Source organism: Paralichthys olivaceus, chromosome 16 (assembly GCF_024713975.1).
Source record: "Paralichthys olivaceus isolate ysfri-2021 chromosome 16, ASM2471397v2, whole genome shotgun sequence".
Classification (NCBI taxonomy): Eukaryota; Metazoa; Chordata; class Actinopteri; order Pleuronectiformes; family Paralichthyidae; genus Paralichthys; species Paralichthys olivaceus.
The window spans coordinates 1752867-1773162 of record NC_091108.1 but is presented as its reverse complement, the minus strand read 5'-3'; the positions used below and the strand labels follow the sequence as shown (position 1 = coordinate 1773162).

The following is a 20296-nucleotide window of genomic DNA, read 5'->3' as shown; positions in this document are numbered from 1 at the left end:
GAGAAATAAATTGATTGATCATTCGCCTTCTTCTTCTTCTGCTTCGATGAATGAGCACAACCAAGTATCCGCCCGTCATGATTGTTTTTGAAGCCTCTGATTTAAAATGTGAGAGACGATTTAAAACGTCTCAGTCCATCTGGGTCGAGTCCTCATCACTACACGTACAGGTGACGTCAGGTTGAACTCACCAGTATCATGTGACCGGTGGAGATGTCCATGTTGGAGTGGACGGGCTCCTCGCTCCAGGAGGAGACGCTGCTCCGTGCCGAGGGACTGAGGGCCTGACCGCCGTCGCTGAACTGCGACGACACGCTGTTGATCCTGGAGGAGATGGGCTCTGGTCGCTCGGCGGGGGGTTTGACCGCCATCCGCTGCCGACACAGTTCCTGCGGAAGAGAGCGCGGGGTCAGGTTAAAAAACATGGAGCATCGGACGTGAAGGAATTTCCTTCCTTATAAATTTACATTCGCATTTACTCTGATGACTTATTTCTATTTTCTGTGTCAGAGTCTGAAAAACACTTGAAATGGTAGATATTTGCTGAATGAGCCGCTGTGGGTGTGAGGGTGGATCCAGGTCACGGGAATGTAATCATTGATGTTCTGTGACCTTCAAGGGACAAAAAGCTTTTAGCAAAACCTTTATTTGTCCCGATCGTTCGTTTAAATCAAAAACCACGAGACTGTGAACTTGTGACTTGTGTGAAATCCTGATACCTGGATGCTAACAGCAATTTTTTAACCACAACATCCCCGAACATCGTAAACCGGACGACTTCCTGCACGTCAGAGCAAAACACGGGCAAAACAAACCGCAGGCTCAGCAAACCTTCACCAGAAAATAAAACATTTAATTCTGTGTCTCCGATCCCAGGGGGACGAACGAGGAGCGGTTCCACTTCATACATGACACACAGCAACATCATCGTTACAATCCAGCAGACTCCGTTCACAATTCTTCATGTTTTAAAGTTTCCTGCTGAATATTGGAGATAAACCCTGGTTGTTAATAACTTCTCGAACCAGAGTCACAGATGTTCAGGGAGTGAAGGAGGAAACTTTCTCCATGTTCACACACATACTCACTTTGATCAAGCTGATGGTTTAAGGTCAAAAGTGAAATAGCAAAAATTCTTATTCTCACATTTGAGCATTTATATTATTAGCTATAACATTTCAACAAGTAATCGAACTCATGTAGATGTGATGTCATGCTGCAAGGGACATCTGATTGTATGTGATATGATGCTGTAACATGTTAACATGTTAACATGTTAACATGTTAACATGTTAACATGTTAATATGCACATCAGCAAATGTAAAGATCCTAAAACAGCTTCATCTACAACGATGCAAAAAATCTCAATCTTTAGGATCAAGGTCGACTTCCAGGGTTCGGACAAAGACTCAAAACATATGAAGTTTAATTCATTATAAAATAATAAATACTAATATAACATATAAAGCAGAAGGGTCAGAAGCATTAAAAGTTGTTCTGAAGAATTTTGAAAATTCAATTGTTCAATTCAAATGTTTACATCACTGTTGTCGGGACTGTTTAATGTTCAAGGACGTCCAATATTTCAGACTTCTGCCAAACGTCCAACATTAAACCAATAAATGAGAAAATGAGCTTTTTCCAGGACGTCCACACGAGCTTGAGTTTGTCTCCTGGACTCATTTTTCTGACGGCATGCAGTCAGGCTTCAAATCTAATATGTCGGAGCATCCATTCTGAAAACTGCATTAACTTTGACAATGAATAAAGGTGGATAAATGTTCACCATGATGGATTACCGATGTCTAGCAAGCTCTGAATCTTTGCAATTTGATTTTAAAATACAATGAAATTATTGAAAACAAGCGTCTGTCTGGAAGACGGAACAACTGTTTGAAAACTGAAAAACCCTTTGCAGAAATGATTTGTTTTCATAGCTGAAGTTTAAAAGTAGAATCAACAGTTGAATGTTTTCTTTGCATGCTGGAGATATTTGTCTTCAACAATCTGAGACGTAAGAGACGGACGTCTCACCTTCAAAGCAATAAAACGAGAAACAGTCGCTGCTGAGAAGTTGGAGAGACGAGTGAGTGTGTTTGTCATCAGTGACTTTTAACAAAGCTCTCGGGCCTCATCAACACTCTCTGCATGAATAAAGGTTAAAAGAAAAACCCCAGCCCCTCCCCCCCCTCCTGGGCGTCAGGCCAGGGAATCCGCTTGGCGCCACATGACCGACGCGAATCATGCATCACCCCGGGGCGACAGTGGGCAAGTCAGTGTCGAGAGGCGTGTGCCACCCAGAGCACCCCCTTTTCATAGAAACCTTCTAATGGGGGGGCTGGGATGTGCCAGAGGGGCCCGTCGGACCCGCAGGGGCCCCTCTGTTTACATGTTTACGTGTTTACATGCCCTCCTGACCACAACAAATGTAGGGTCCTCACCCGAGGGCTCTGACTGTTTGTCTGAACAAACAAACAAACGGGGGGGGGGGGGGGACTGCAGGAGATGGAGTACAAGAGTATTTTATAAAGAGCTGGTGCAGATATTTCTGTATCTGATGCTTGTGTGGAAATAAACAAATATTAAAAAGTCATACGTGGCAAAGATAAAGTTTTCTAACGTGGTTCTGCTCAGAAAAGTATTTTAGAAGCAAATGAAGATCATAGATCTTGAATAAAAGTTGATGACATAGTTGTTTTAAAATCATATAATCAGACTGATCCCTTCATCAGAACCTGTTCATGAAAGCAGCTTCAGATCCAATGGAACCAGTTTCTTCCAGATAAAAAAAGATAGAAAGGACAGCTTCTTTTTTTAGAATTTCTCAAAGTAATAGACCAGAGCTGAGATCTTCATACACACATGTCAGATTCAGAGGCTCCAGAGTTGCTCCAGAGTTTCTCCAGAGTTTCTCCTGCAGCCCCGTGGGTAAAAACTCAGGATAACGTCCGAATGAGCCCATGTGAGGACGCAGCAGGAGAACAGAATGAAAACTTCTCGGCAGAACGAGTCCAGGATAGAGTTTCACAAAGCAGATTAATTGTATGATATGGAATCTATTAAATTATGTTGTTTCCCTCATATCAGTGGAACACGACACTGACTGGAAATGATCCGATCAGCAAACGGATGCAGATTGAAAACACACACAGAGCTGACGTGGAGAGAAAGGAGGAGCGGGGCCGCGAACAGGAGTCAGTGTTTGCTTGTTAAATCTCCATCGAGATGCACAGGAAATGTGTTCCGCTCTTTTTTCTCTGGCAGCACAAAGATTATGTTATCGTGCCAGTGAAGACCCTTGAAAATGAAAAGCGACGCAGAGAGAACACAGGCACAGCGTGAGGCGGGACGAGGGAGGCAATCTCCAAAAAGAAAAAAAAAATCTTCTTCTACAAGAAACACAATTTCATCTCTACTCTTATAAACCAGAGAAAATATGCAAATATGTCGAGATGTCTGCGATAGACGCCGAAGCATTTCAAGAAATTTGATGGTACGCATGATGACATCTTTAAATAAGATAATATCTGAGCTGAGAGTTGAGTGAAATCATCTCTTCACGCCGTCGGATAGTTTTGACCATCGAGGGGATAAAACAGACTTTAAGGAGCAGATAAGAGTCTGAAACAGATGTAGAGATAAACTGAAGGCGACGTCGCAGAGTAACCCAGGGAACGACTGACTGACTGACTGACTGACTGACTGACTGACTGACTGACTGACTGTCGAGCCGATTCCCCGCCCAGCGCTCCGACACGCTGCTCGCACACGCTCTGTCAACGCCTGTCAATCACTGCCTCCTTTGTCAGAGTCGGCCAATCCCATTTCGCTGTTTCACAGGGACCATTTGAGTGACAGGCCCGGGGAGCGGGGGATGGGGGGATGGGGGGGGGGGGGGGGGGGGGGGGGGGGGGGGGGGTGTCGGAGGGAGCTGATGGCGAGAATCATTCACATGCACTGACTTGTGAGTGTGTGCATGCATGTAGAGTATGTGTCGGTGCATGTTTATGTGTGTGCGCTTGTGTAATCGTGTGTGTGTGTGTGGGTTTGACAGCTAGCCCGAAGGAGCCACAGCAGTAAGGCCGTCAGGCAGCCTACCGCTTCCTGTCTGCTTTAATTGCATGTAGCCCTAGAGACTGCAGACACACACACACACACACACTCACACACACACACACACACAGAATCCGGCCCAGGGAACCCCTCTACACAGCAGCGCTGACAAAGAGACGAGGCTTACACGGCTAAGATGGGAGCTGAACACTGAGGTCTTTCACTGAGGATGACGACGGCTCGCTGTCGAGACGCGATAAAGACGACAGAGGAAAGAGAATCCACTGGAAGAGCTTCGGGAGTCTGAGCAAAGCAGGGCTGAGTAAACCGTCCGAGGACGAGCAACGTGGATCCTCCTGGTCGCTATTAATCAGATAAATAAAAGTGTCAACGAGGTCTTTACGTGTGAGTTTTAACGAGCAGATTCCAATTAGAGGATTTAAAGCAAATGTAGGAGGCAAGTAACCATGAAAAAGAGTTTTCACATGGAGGAGAAGCAAATATTCTGTTGAGAAGGAGGAAGGGGTCGAGCCGAAATGTCAGCGTGAATGTCAAGACTTTCAGAAACTCTCTTCTGCTGCTGAGTACTTATAGTTTCGTCCTCTTCCTCATCGGTCAACAGCAGATGATTATGCAAGAAAACAAATCGCATGACATCATGATCATCAAGTCCCCGATGATGAGTTAAACCTTAGACGCAGCAGCAGCAGCAGCAGCAGCAGCCGCAGCAGCAGCAGCAGCAGCAGCAGCAGCAGCAGCAGCCCAGTCTATATCAGAAGTTCAGAATCCCGAGGAGAGCATGAAATGTAAGCACTTAGGGGAAGGGCTGGGCTCATTATAAAATCAATGCTCACAGGACCACTCTCATTTAAAAACATGGTGGGGAAAAGGTCAGAGAGGGAGAGACGGAAAAATCTCAATCTAATTCTTTGCTCAAAAAGCCACTTAATATTGGATTCTTTAAATTAAATTTCACACCCGGCTATTCCGGCCAGAGGATAATTACAGCGAGCAGGGGAAGGATTGGAAATGACTGGAGGTGGAAAACCTGTTGGATTGGTGATATCGCCTCACGTCTCCAACAACAAATTACAGCAGGAGATTAAGTGGAGTCAGCAAACGCTGTACGGCATCAATCTAGTTATAACATGTCGATATGAAACAAAAGCTGGGGTTGATTTAGTGAAGCAGAACGAGGTGAACGTCACCGACACGTTTCTCTGCTTAGAACCAGGTTTCAGCCACCAGCAGTGGGAAAAGCTTCACCTGAGGTCGAATGATAAAGGTTCAGTATCATTCATTTTCCAGCAGCTTCATTTTTCTCTTCTCGCTGATGCTTTTTTTCCGAGCTGTCCTTTCCACAAGAGAACCCACTGCAAAGGGCCCTGCGCAACATCTTCATCCAGAATGACAAAGCAGATTTGACAGCTTGTAGCTCGTGGGGACATAAAATTCCACCAATAAAAACCTGTCCAGCTTTTCTCTGTTTATTCAAATGACACATTTAAATCAAAATGAGGGGAAAATATCGTTTTAACTCCATCATGGACACTGATCTCTGTCATCGCAGTTAAAATTCAAATGCCCACGTGTGCAGTAAGTCTTCCTACCTGATAGGTGGCGGTAGCATCGCTGTTAGTTTCAGTTCCCAGGTTGGTGAGCTTCTCCTTGAGCTTGTGGTGCGAGCGGTGGCGGAGGCAGTAGACCACGGTGGAGGCCAGCAGAACGCCCACGATGCACAGGATGGACACGACGGTGAGGATGAGGAACTTGGTCGACTCCGCCTGGCTGTACTTGGTGGGGATCTGGTTGATCTGGCTTCCCTGTGGAGTCACACACAAAAAAAAGAGGGTTAATGATGTGTTCCTGTTTCTGCGGCTCAAACAGCGACGTGCAATCACAGCCAAGAGGAGAGCTTCGACTCGTCCATCACGCTGAAAACGTCCACAGCCGAGGTGTTGTCCCTAAACGTGTGCAGGTGATTTCACTGATCGGTCAGACAAGAGGAACTAATCTGCAGAATCACCTGGTGGAGATTGGAACAATCCTGCAGCCTCTCACTGCTTCACATGGTTTGATTCTCGTGGATTTAAGCTTCTGCCAAACGGTCCAGAAACTCACTCTGAAATCCTTCAATTGACAAAATAATCCCTCTGTACCGCTCTAAAGGCATCAATCATCTCTGCTTCAAACACCTCCACCTAGAAAATGTCTGCTTCTACATCAGGAGACGATCACAGGGTTGTTTTCTGTCCTCACATAAATATGCATTTGGCTGTTCTCCATGCAAAGTATCATCACGAGCATTTGTTCGACCATCTGGGCCCAGAGGTGCATGTAGAATGCACGAACCCCTGTTTAGCAAAGCGTCCCGGAAGTGTCGAGAATGGTGCTTTGCCAGCTCCGACCTCGGCCGCGCGTTAATCCACCGCGTGAAAACCAGATCCTCTCGGCAAACAACCGGAGATGAAAGATTTCTTTTCACGCGGTCTGCTGCTTGAGATAACACAAAGCAGGCGCACCGTCTGACGAACGTCTCCGAACTGTTTCTCGAGTGTGTAAAAAAAACCACCGCGGCAATAATTTGAGAGAAGGCAAGTGGTCTTATTGAACTGTTCATTTTGAGCCGCAGCTCCGACGGCTGCTCGCTGTTCATTTTCCAGACACCGGTGCAGCTCCAGATAATGGGCCTGTTGCGTTTCACCTGACTACCAGGAGCTAACAAAAGGCAACATAATTCCCCATTATTACACACTGCGTAATGATCTTGACAACAAAGAGCGAGGCTGCAGCCAAAAGAGAGGAGCTACAAATTGCACTGTCTATATGACGAGACCTACAATTCCCCCTGACAAAGAATTATCAAAAGAGATCAATGGCGGAAAGAAGAAAAGCTTTGCTCCACTTGTTTCTGCTCGGGTACAAGTTTGTTTTTTTTCTTTTCTCTCTCGGAGCGGTAAAGATGAATTTCCCCCCTTTTACTGGCTCATCGTTAACTTCCTCTGACAGAACTTGTGCGCTGCATATTCTGCGTGTTTGGGTAAATCCTGAGGGTAAGAAATAAAATCCCTGTGCCTCGGTGGTGGAGGTCACAGAGATTAGGCGAGGTGCGGCCTGGTGAGTTAACGGAAAGGAGTCTTTGAAAGCTGCGGGGAGAAAAGGGGGGCAGCCCTGTCGAATCCCTCCTGCCCGCCCGTCTGCACAGAGGAACCCTGGGAGGTGGGAAAAGGGCGTCTCTACCCTGCGCTCAGATTGTTGTGGAATTCTTGTGAGGTTTCAAGGGAGCGACCCCCACCACCTCCACCATCTCCGTCCTCTCCCTCGCTACCCCACCCCGTATGATTTCATTCATTGAAATGCATTCAGCACCTGATAAAGAGGGCCTGCAGAAAGACCCCACAATGGGGGACAACAGTTGTTCGATGCTTTGTGGGGCGTCCACTTTGCTCGGGCAGCTCTAAGCCGTACTGTAAAAGCCGGTTGCATAGTAATGTGGCGGCCTTGAAAGGAAGCGGTGGGCGTCTCTGAAGCTTTTTCTTCCTGCTCAGGAAGAAAAAGACATGCGATAATAAAGTGGAACAAAAAAAATTGTGAGAAATTCAACTGGGCGCTACAGAGCCTATAAAAGATTGATCTACTAGTAACTGCGAGTTACTACTGAGGCTGTTCATAAATCAGTAATAAACATAATGCAGGGAGTCTGTTCATGTTGGAGTTGTATGGCTGCAGATATTAATATTGCATTAGACGTCCATAAAAGCAGATACAATTGATTGTGGCCGGGTTGTGTATTTTTAATGTTTCTTTTCATTAATGCGATCTTAATGTAAAAGAAACCGCGGCATCATAAACAAAAGTAACTCGGCAGTGGCCTGAACGCGTCGTGGGCTTGGCAGGGCCATTAATAATGCACTGCTGCTGATTCCACACGCTTCCACTGCAATCATCTTCTGCACAATGTGTTGGCTTCTTTTTTTAAACCACGGATCAAATAACTTCATTTGTCATTTTGCTCCGTGAGTCATCTCATTGTTTTGTCAAATTAAGTTTCATGGAGAGGGATTGCATCTTGCTCGCGGAGTAATGGCCCATAATTCAAGGCTCTAACTGTAACAGTTCAGTCATCTTTCACGGGACAGATGCCGGCGTTTCCAAAGCACACTCCCCCCTCCTCACACACACACACACACACACACACACAGATTCCACCTCCCCCCTCACTCTCTTTATCATGGCTGCCTTGCATGTCTCTCTATTGATTCAAACAAATGCAGCCTGACCCCAACTGCTTAATGAAGTTTGGTTGCAGTTGTTAGTAACAGTAAAGGGACGGAGGAGAGAGAGAGAGGGAGGGAGCGAGAGAGAGAGAGAGAGAGAGAGAGAGAGAGAGAGTGGCGTTCCGACTTGAGGATTGGCGTCGATGAAAAACGAGCAGCCGTGTAGCAGTTGTAGAGTTTCCAATGATTGGAAATCAAATGTTTTGCTCAGGAGGCGGAACCTTCTTGCACGAGTGCAGCCGTTACTGTTCAACATTTTCAGTGAGGTTCAAAGTACTACAAACTATGGTAGTATTACTATTGGTAGTATTCGGCCACATCCGACAACAAGAGGTTATCTGCTGGGCTCTGCAGCTCTAATGCACCTCAGAGCTCGACCCTCGCAATGACGTCACTCCCAAATAAGCAGAGTCGATTGGGTAGCCAGCCACTGTTCGCAAAATCCAGGTCATAATAACGATTTACGTTGTGGTCACATGTCCACAGACGGTGATGGGACAGAACTGTGTGTACGATGAATTTAAAGACAGACGTGCTAATAAATAGTAGAAACTGCAGCGTTCATACACAGAGCAGCCATCTTGGATTTCGAAGTCGGGGGTGGTGACGCTCCTCCGATCTTCTTAGTCGAAATTCTGACTTGAGGGGGCGTTCCAGTTGCCACCTCCAACTCGGGGGCGGGTAATTCCGAGGTTGAACGGAACGCGGCGTGAGGCCTCTCCTCGACTCGTCCTCCACTTTCAGATGAGCGAGGGCCGGACGTGTAGAGCCACAGCACAGAGCGGCTGCCGACTTCAAATCAAATGTGACGTGTGCGCGTTGCTGTCGGTAAAAGGAATAATCTGAGACGATAATCAGAGCGAGTCTCGTGTCGATTTGGAAAAAAGAATCAGAGCCGGAGTGAAACAACACCTCGCGCTTCAGTCTGGATGGTTCCTGGCTCAGATGTCACATGACGCACTTGTTTCTGGAGCAGAATCAGACATTTTGATCAAGTGTATTTCAGGGAGAGGCTAAAAAAAAAATGAAAGGAAAATATCGTCTCCCCGAAGGCAGCGAGCAGAAGGGAGTTTCTTTTCATGCCTCCGCCTCTATTGTCCATCTGCTCCCGGAAAAAAAAAAAGCGATTGTACTTGCAAATTTTCCATTTCACAAACGTGATTTAACATACAGTGTGCATTTCCTCCCTGACGGAGTGTTTCTGAAAAGCATTACCACAGTCCGTCAAGGAGTCTGTCTGTCTGTCCGTGAACGCCGCTGGGTTCAGCCCTTTTCAGCAGATATCAGACACACTCCCTGCAGACAGACAGGCGTCTTTGAACAGGAGGGGAAGGAACAAAAAAAAACCCTCGAAAAGAGAGGGAAGCAAAATGTGCCGCTGCAGAATATCTGCTCTGGACGGTTTTATTATTAAAATCTCTCCTCCGGTGAATTATTATTTTTCCTCTCATACGTTAGAAGTCGCTCCCCCTTTCCACGCAGCTCCGTCCTCACTCGAGTTCTCGTTCCCTGACTTATAATAATCTGCTTTGCAGGTGATGGGAACATGTTACGAGAATCAATTTAAGAAATTAGAGTCGGTTTGAAAAGGTGAAGAAACGGAGGACGGTAGAAATAAGAGTTTTTGGATTTGAGATGGAGATTTAGCAGTGGAGGGGTGTGTGTGTGTGAAGAGGAGGGTGTGTGTGTGTGTGTGTGTGTGTGTGTGTGTGTGTGTGTGGATTAGCCAGGCTCCCATAGACAAAAGGCAGATGGATTTGCACGGCTCTGGCTTATTCAGAACGGGTGAAAAAGGTCAGAGGGAGAGCGGCGGCCGGCTATTGTTTCCTGACACGACGACTGCTGCAGGAAACAAGGATCCGTCCCTCACCTCCGATTCATCCCGGGTCTTTGGAAAAGTTCAACCGAGGCTTTCACAAAACCTTTCAGCAAACAAGCAAACAGAAAAAACACTGCGCACACACACACACACACACACACACACACACACACACACTGTAGAGTGATTTTACACTGATACACTCACATCTGCAGGTGCACACTTGAACACACTTAAACACACATATTTTTGGTGCACACACACTTACATACACTCTTGTGCACACTGCATGCACACACACACACACACACATGCACACGCCAACAACATGCTATTAGAACATATGTCACCAATACAGACTTCCATTTTTTGAATTTAACACAAAAAACTATTGATTTCACTGCCCTCATCATATTTTAGCTCAACTGAAGTGTGAATCCATTTCTCAGCGATGTCACACAATCCTCCTCCTGCTCCATTATCACTTGCAAGATGAGAAATACACAACACAGTTAAAAGTTTGCGCTCCTGCGGTGCCGACATGTAGCAGGAGAAAATGAAAGCAGCGGTAAATCCCATTAAACTGGATGTTATTACAGCGGTGGGTGAGATGCAGCTGCGTGAAGATGAGGGCGCACCGTCAATCACAGTCTAAACTCCACGGACACTCCCACTGCTCGTTCAGCAGAAGAAACTCTACGAGTTTTTTTAATCAAAGATCGATTATTGAACAGAGTTAAGTCGTTTTTTTTTTTTTTTCTGGTCACTAATTGCAGCGGATGGAAAAGGATGAGAGAATATATCTGAGCTCTCCTCCGGCAGAGGAACGAACAGAAGGGCGTCACAGTTGTAGAGATCGGCCACATTATCATGCAGAACAAATATTCAATCCTACCAAGAATCCATGGTGAGGTGCTGCAACAGACACCTCCTCCTCCTCCCGCGCCTATTCCCCATTCGTCTCCAGGTGCGGCGACTCGGAGGCAGCACCACACCGGCGCTGGAGGAGGAGGTGGTGGTGGTGGTGGTGGTGGTGGAGGAGGAGAGAGTGAGCGGGAGAGAGACAGAGAGAGAGAGAGAGTGGGGGAGTTTCATCTCTACCCCCTCGTCATCCCCTTTTCTCTCCTTCTTCAGGATAAGAAATAAAAGAGAGAGTTCCTCTCCTCCTCCATCCGCTCCTTCTTTCTGCCGTCCGTCTCATCCGTTACAAGAATAAAAGAGGAGGAAAATGAAGATAGAGATTTCTGGTCCAGGCTTTTCCTTGACGCAACTGAGCACATGCTCAGAGAGGAGAGGAAGAAGAGGAGGAGGAGGAAGAGGGCGACTAGCCTCCTCCACTTCCACAGAGAGGAATGAGATGCTGTTTTTTTTTTCTCAGAGAGAGAGAGAGACTACAAAGTGCGCTGTGGGGCTCCTCCTTATATTCCTCCCATCCCTCCCTCCATTCCCTGCCTGTCTACAGCACATGTCACCTCCCCTCGTTGCCATGGAGACCGCTCCACATGTTGCCGACAGGAGGAGGAAGAGGAGAGGTAGAGGAGAATGAGTGGGGGCAAAGGGGAGAGGAGGGGAAAAGACGGGGGAGAGCAAGGTGAAGAAGATTCACCAAATAAAAAAAACTAGACTCAGACTCCAGACTCACGCTGAGCCCCAAAGTCCCGTTTTCTTTTCAAACTAATAATTCAAATGATTTTGTCGGTGAGGCAACCATCGCTCGTTCTCTGGAAACAAGTGGAAATATCTTCAGAAACTGATTCACACTTCAAGGTTTCTCTCTCGGGAACAGGCAGGGTTTGTAGTTTCTAAAATAAGATGTTAGGGCTCTGATTAGAGACTGTGACTTCCTGGGATGAAGATGATTTGCATAGTTAATGAAAATCTCACGCTCGTATGTCAAGATTTAAAAAATCCAACACGCTCTCTGTCGCAAATTCAAACAAAATCCCCGAGTGTGATGTCACGCAGAATACATTTTAAAAAAAAAGAGGTTAATGAGTTGAGTCATCATCGGGAAAATAAACATTCATGATGCAATTTCAAACACCTCCTTTCTTTCATGGAATACACGGATCTAAATATTTACTTATTTTGTCGTTCATTAATATTAAAATAAATAACAGGGTCACGACCATTATGTCATGGTCATATTCTTTTACATTTTAAATAGCGTTACTTTTATTTTACAGCATATTTATGTATTTCATCAGTAATACATTTCTCCCTCAGTAGATTATGAACAGATTTATTTAAACGGCTCAGTTCAGACTCATGGATTCTATAGTTACCTCTGACAAGGAGTCTGTGTGTGTTTGTGTGTTTGTTTGTTTGGATTATTTATACGCATCTGAAACTAAACCAAACTGATTTCCATGAAACTTTGTGGAGGGGCGGGGTCTGAGCAAAGGAAGAACTCATTAAGTTATGTTGTAAATCCAGATCAGCTGGTGGATCCAGGTTTTCTATAACTTCTATAAATCATGGATCTTGATTTAAAGCCATATTCAGGGAACAGATGTTTACGAGTAAATGCAAGTTGTTGCAGATCCAAATAACAAAAATCTGGATTTGGAAAATTTAAATGTTTTAAAACCTGCTGAATACGAGTAAAACAGAATAAATCAAATAAAGTGTAGTGAACAGTAACAGGTTTGTTGTTAGGAGCATGACCAAGTCTGCCATACACACACACACACACACACACACACACACACACACACACCTAATCAACAAACAGGACTAATGAGTTCTTAGCTGCAGCGAGTGGAGTCCAATGGAGAACTAACAGCTGCAGCAAACATGGGAGGAGGGTTAAAGAATTAAGACAGAAAGGTGTGTGTGTGTGTGTGTGTGTGTGTGTGTGTGTGTGTGTGTGTGTGTGTGTGGGTGTGTGTGTGCGTGTGTGTGTGTGTGTGTGTTGCAAGGCTCAGTCTTTCATGCATGGATACATTTTTGTGAGAATATGCAAACACAGTTCATCTTTGTACAGATTTGTCTGTGTGTGTGTGTGTTTGTGTGTGTGTTTGTGTGTGTCTGTGTGTGTGTGTGTTTGTGTGCGCGTGTTCCTTTGCACTGTGTGCAGTTCGGCTTGGAAGAGAAAGTGAGGGGGGGGGGGGCAAATAGAGAAGATGCTGCCTAATGCAGATGACAAGGTCCTTTGTGTGTGTGTGTGTGTGTGTGTGTGTGTAGAGGGTGGGGGGGGGGGGGGGGGGGGGTACTTAGTTTATCTTTCTATTCAGCCCCCCCACCACTCTCCCCAGCTTCTTCACAGACACCCCCACACCTCCTTTTGTCCCCCTTGGCGACAGCTGGAGGTGGCAGGCAGTGAGGAGCTGCTTCGCTCTGCTCAGTATGTGACCAGTGCTTTTCAGTGTATACACACCCCCCCCCCCCTCCTCTTAATACTTCTCAACCCCCACCTCCTCTGCTCTCAAAGCTCAATGAGAGAGGGTTAAGGGAGCTTTGGGCGCCAACATTTAATTTCCTTTCCCTTTCAGCTGCATGAAAATCGCATCCCGTTAGACTTTTATTCTCCACAGCTTCAGCCCCAGAAGACACAAACACACAACCCAGCGCCACCTCAACCTGCTCTCGCTCTTTCAGCGCCTGTCTGCATCGTGGCCGTGACAACAGCTTACAAGCAGGAGGTTTAACCGCCTGATTCTGTCACAGCCTCGGTCGAAAACACCTCCACGCATTTTAAAAATACCGCATTTTCTTTCAAAGGGAAATGGGACAAACCCACAGTTGATCATCGCCCTGTTTCCTCTCTTAGCTCATTGTTTTAGTCGCCTTAACTCTGTTTCAGGCAAAAGTAACAGAAAAAAATCACAGAGCACCTGCTCAGCACTAAAGAGAACGAGCAATCGTAAATCGATTGGAACAAAGGGAGCAAAAAAAAAAAAAAGAGTTTCAACAATGTATGTTCTGGTAAAGCCTGCAGTTTAAGTCTGGAGATATATTTTGCTTTAAACACATCACGGCTGCCCTCGTGTCCTGTCCGGTCGATTGTCCACGTCCTTTAAAAACGAATGCTACGTGTCCACAAGATGCAATACTCACATGAACAGTAGGGGGCAGTGTAGGTGCGGTACGTGGCTTCAATGGCTGTTTCCGAAAATCATCCAATCACTTTTCCCCACTTGACTACGGTGACTTCAGAAGAGAAAAACCGTCGACTCGTTTTCTTTTTCGTGGCTGAAATTACGTCACCAACTGCGACATTTACAGGAATTTACCGTTATTTTTACTCGACATCTCTCGGGACTGATTTCTTTGACATTTCTCACCGTCCATAAAGCTCATAACTGAATTCCTGTGATTTTTATGTTGAACATAGAACACAGTGTGTGTGTGTGTGTGTGTGTGTGTGTGTGTGTGTGTGTGTGTGTGTGTGTGTGTGTGTGTGTGTGTGTGTGTGTGTGTGTGTGTGTGTGTGTGTGTGTGAGTGTGAGTGTGTGTGTGTTCACTCAAGGCTCCGTCCGATCCACGTTACAAGGCCCGGGCTGCAAACACACGGAGTAATAAGTGTTCAGAGGTCAGTGGAGGAGACGAGCTGTGTGAGACACCACAGGTTTGTATCACACTCTGCAAAGCAGGAGGTTTGCCTGAAAGGATCGTGCTCGTGCTGACGGGTCTCGAGCCGCGTTCGTTCTTATCTGTAATCACAATCTGTCGTGTGGGTTTGTTGTGTTGCTCCCAACATGTTGTTCTTTGCCACTGAAACAGCTGGAAGATGATATCGGGGTCTCCTCGACTCTGATGGAGCAGAGTAAGTTGTAAAAAGGGGTAAACAGAATGGCTTCAACTCTACTTGAGTTGTAGCCATCACTAGAAAAAAAGCCGGAGCAGCTGGGTCCCAATTTAAACTGATGGATTAATACAATATGAAATGTATTTTGTTGAAAGTTTAAAACGTGTCTGTAACTGTGAAATCATTCAAAATAAAAAGCGTTGGAGGGAGCGCTGCTAACTTCCTCGATCGTATTGATACCTCTTCACTCTCATTTATATCGCATGATGACTGATTGGCCGGTTTAAACATGCTGCAGATTGTGTCTCTGATTTTATTGGTTGGCAGAGTCGATGAGTTACTGACGTCATCTTCTGTGACATCATTTTCTTACCATCAATCTTCGGAAGCTTCAGGATGCAGAGAAAAAGAGATGGGTGAAAACAACACCTGAGGTTCAGGGTGATGTAAAGAGGAGTTGGGCTTAATATTTATGTTTGACTGAAGTGTGTATGTTTATCAGCTCTGATACCGATCATACAAACCTCTGGACTTTATTCTCTGTTAATAAAGGACCGATTGGACCTCACAGAACACCCGGAGAGACGCTGTCCCCACTGTCATGAACCATGGATGAACAGAGGGTTTTAGACCAACAGTCTCCACATAATGAGCAAACATCACTCATCTCTCCACCTTAAAAACAGACGTGTCTGCCTCTTTGTCTGACGGCCTCGGAGCGACGCAGGCATCAACTCGGCTGTCAGTGATGTCAGATGGAAACCACATCAGAGGCCGTCTCTGGCCATCGCCGGGTTGCTTCTTGTGTGATATTCAAATGGTCAAATCATCGACGGTCACAGAATGAAAAGCTCTCCGTCTTGTTTTTCACCAAAACGACAGCTCATTCAGGCCCCGGACCACCAAACCCATGTCCTTTGTGCCGCGCAGCATTTTTTGGATTCCTGCGACCCACTGTCCTGCCCCCACTCGTCTTGTCTTCCAGGATGGCACCCAAGACAAAAGAGCCATCATCCGCATGATATGGTAGCCCCTCGGCCCCGATGCCCCCTGGGACATAACTCTTCAACATACAGTAAAGAGAGCAGAACATCTGGGCTGAGTGACAAACTGACCGTGACAAGGTATTTCGTGCAGTTTGCATTATAGTGGTCGAGCGGCAACGGACAGAGCTGCAGAGCTAATTGGACGAGAAAACCAAGACTTTGTTGAATGTGGGCAGGAAAAAAAAACCACCCAGTACGACTGGGTTTCCGTCTTTACTGCTTTAACAGTACTCAACACAATACTAATACAACTTAGACGTATTCTGTACAGACAGTGTGTGTCGGAGAGAGAGGAGCTGGTAACTGAAAAACTTCAACAGACGCCATTATGAAGCATCTTTCTGTTTTTTCTTTATTCCATATTTCTCTCATGTCAAGTTTCACTAAGGATCCTGAACAAATAACGTTCCGTCACATTTATTGGATATTTATCTCGTCATAGATTTTACATTCAAAACAAAAACGATAGCAACAAATATCTTTCTGTCCTTTCACATCATATTTCAGAACTTTTTTCCTTCTGTTTGTTTTCCTCTCCCGTTTTCTTTCATTTACTTTTCCTTCTTCCCGAAACTCTTCTTCAGTAAAAGTACTTGCATTTTAAAATCCCTAAGAACATTTTTACTGATAACAATCAAACCAAAGCTGTTTAGACTCGACCTTTGGAAAATGATTCAGATACACACACACACACACACACACACACACACACACACACACACACACACACACACACACACACACACACACACAAACATGATGTCTCAGTTTCTACTCATTCAAATCATTTACATACACACACAGACACACAAATACACAAGCACAGTATTTTTTCTTGCTGACAACACATAAACACACATATCCTGTGTCTACATCAGCACACAAACACACATACACACACACACACACACACACACACACACACACACACACACACACACACACTGCTGTCTGACAGCGGAGGCTGGTGTGACTGTCTTCTCTCTGCAGCCTCAGAGACGAGCATGACAGTCTCTACCAGAGCAGCATAGCCGCCAGCCGGTCTGTCTGTCTGTGAGCTCCGTCTGTCTGTGAGCTCCGTCTGTCTGTGAGCTCCGTCTCACCAGTCACACCCCGAGTGCGTCAAGACGCCGCGTACCGAGAAAACATCGTTTTCACCTTTAAACATCAGTCTCTTGTTTCCGTACGTTTTCTCGACCTCGTCACATCATCTTGCACATTTTCTTTAGAAAATTCACGCTTATGTTCGCTGGTAACATTTTTAAACGTGTTTAAATACCTGATCATTTGAATATGTATCATCGCTACCCTGTTTTGAGCAAAGGTCATAAACCCTGCCTCCTCCATGTTAGTGGAAGGACAGGAACCTAAAAAGTACAGTGATGGTTTCTGTCGTTTTAGCTCGTTCTTCTCACACTGATGTTCGAATGTTTCTGATTAGGTTGGTTTTAATTAGTTTTTTGATGATATAAAAATTGGACTGAGGCTGACTCACGATTGGTCAAGCACGTGTTCGACCGGTGCCGAGTGTGTTCTCCACCCGGCTGAGAAATCAGTGACACTCTGAGAGAGCTGGCTTTCGTGTGGGAACGTTCTCTGTCTCCTCGAACATCTAATGGCGTCTCGTCAGTATCGGAGGCAGGCTGCAGGGACGGAGGGAGAGAAGGACGGATGGATCCCCTTCAACCGTCACAGCCTTATCAGCCATCTTCTCCGCTCTGAGGACGAAGCCTCTGCGAAATAAATCTTTTCTTGTGCGATGCAAACTGAGGGGAAGGTGAAAGACTTTTCTCACATCATTAGTGCAGTTTCTACATCTGTTCGTGGGTCCTGGTGGATTTTTTGACAAATGAATATGTAATAAACGTACGACGCTGCCAGACAACGCTGCGACTGCAGCCAACACAGAACGTGACTGAAGCACGACGAGGAGCTTTACATAACCACTAAGACGTTCTTGAGAGGGCTCTCCTCTGTTATCCACAGTTTGTATTCTTGTTTTACTTATTTAGGATCCAACGCAGCTTTCTATGAGCCACCAACATCACTTTATCTTGACCACATTAGCTTTATCACAATCACATCCATGTAACTCAGAGGTTGGCCTGAAAAGTTGTAAGAAGCTCAGACGTTTGCTTTCTCATGTACAGCAGCTCCCTGGAAACGTGCATGTCTTAGAGCAGCTATACACCGGCGCTCTGATCCGCTCCACTTCTACATGCGGCATTAAACTTCACCGCGATCGCACCGAGTAGATAAAATGAGATTGAAACCGTTCGCGCGACGTTTCCAACAACACAAGACTCTAAAGCCCTCGGTGTTGATTTGATAAGAGGACAACTCGTTATCATCTCTGAGCCAGACTTCTGACCGGGAGGATCTGATCCATATAATTAACACAAAACTGGAATCAATTCAATATAATTATCGGATGTTTGTCTTATTAGCTCCAAATCTGATTCTAATTCATCCAATCACAAAGCAAATGTGTCAGAGTGACCCTCCTCAACCAACAAACAGACAAACCTACACACAGACGCACAGACACAGAAAAGTATGACAGAAATACTGAGTGTTTGAACGTGTGTGTGTGTGTGTGTGTGTGTGTGTGTGTGTGTTGACACTCTGCCCAGATTAGCTTGTTAAAATAGAGCAGCAGCATTAACATGCACTGTGCTTGAAAGCCAAGAAAAGACTGTTGATCAAGGTGAATGCTACGCTTGTCGTCTTGCCTCCCTCTCACATTCAATCACCCCCACGTCCGCCTGCTGCCTGCCAGTGTGTGTGTGTGTGTGTGTGTGTGAGGGACGATGGCATGTTCTACTTCATGTGTGAAAGGGTTAGGAGTTAATTATGAGGTGTGTGGTGATGTAATTCATGTTTGTGGACATGCCGTGTGAATGTGTGTATCGACGCTGGGCGAGATTTCCTGCACACGTTTCCTGCACCGAAATCTTTCTGGAGCACTGCGAGGCTGACGGTGGCAGGAGAGCGGGTCGGAAGTTCGTTCAGGGAGCGTCACGAGCTGAGAGGAAGCAAAACCTGGAGGTCAAATGAGCAGCAGTTGTTTGAGGAGGCAGAGCGTGTGAAAGACACTGATGAGGGAGGAGAGCTGGATCTGCCACATATAACTGGGTCTCGTTACTTTTTTATTTAATTCTGACAGAAACACTTACATATCATTTCTTGCACGATAAACTTTAAAACATTAAAAAGTTGGTTCTCTCAATCTGACACTGAGGTTTTCAGTAGAGAAGATTTCATAAGAAAAGATTGCGACTTGAGGTGGTTGAGTTTTATCTCCCAAACTACACAGAGAAAGAATTTAACCACATCGTTCAAGCTGAGTGATCAATTCAGTTTTAGTTTTATTACAGCACATCTCACATGAACACACACACACACACACACAAACACACACACGTACACACGTACACACACTACTGCATCACACGTGTATTAATCCCTGGATGAAAATAGTCCCAGATTCTCTGTTTCGTCCTCTTGTTAAAAATGGAGTCAGAAAATAAACGATATATATTCAAAAACACAGATGAGTGTCTTCAATAGAAAACAATGATCTCAGAGATTAGTGCCACAGAGTAAAACTATTTCACGTAATCCACAGAAATCGGGGTTTGTTCCTCTGCATAAAGAAAAGTTCACAGTGAGAGACGTGAGGGATTTCTGCTGTATTGTCACGCTGACCTTTTTCCGGACATTTTCACTCCACGGCTGTCAAGAAAAAAGTTCCCGAAAACATCCAGAGCAACAGACTCAGACACTCATGCATACAACCGGTCTTCAGATGAAAAAGAGCATCTACACACGTAAAATACCAAAACAGGGAAGTGAGACACACAGGACACTTTGGCACCGTGCACCAAGCACGCTGCCGTTAGGAGCAGTTGGCTGCAAACAGCCAGCTGTGGAATATTAAACACATATGACCCGGAGAGCACGTATTACAAAATGGGAGCGACCCCGCCTGAGGGGGAGTGTTGTTTCTGCAGCAAACGGGATTCTCTGCAACTCCGTTAAGTCTCCATTCATCAAAGTCATTTCATGTTTTCCCAAACAACCAGGAAATCAGGGGAGAGGTCACAATATTCACAACAGGCGGGGGGGGGGGGGGGGTAATAAATATTTATATTAAAAAAAACCTGCATAATTAGCTGCACCCTATTGGTCCAGACCCATGTCATCGTCATGACAACAACCCCCCCCACCACCACAATACTCCCCTCTCACCTCCCACTGGATCCCACCCACCCCTCAAATGTGCGCAGCTCCAGCGGGACAACCTCTCGACTAAACATGGCCGCCAGGCATTTCTCTAGCGTGCAGGAG

At 45.7% G+C, this 20296-nt stretch overlaps 1 protein-coding gene across 1 annotated transcript in view; it reads right to left on the bottom strand.

Annotated features, from left to right (window-relative positions):
- Nucleotides 1-20296, bottom strand: part of LOC109643271 (receptor-type tyrosine-protein phosphatase N2-like) — a 117807-nt gene that overhangs the window by 23088 nt on the left and 74423 nt on the right. The window contains exons 13-14 of the mRNA XM_069511541.1: nucleotides 5665-5877; nucleotides 192-389 (exon numbers count right to left, since the gene is read on the bottom strand). Of these exons, the coding sequence (XP_069367642.1) occupies nucleotides 192-389; nucleotides 5665-5877 (411 nt within the window). The remainder of the gene's footprint in view (nucleotides 1-191; nucleotides 390-5664; nucleotides 5878-20296) is intronic.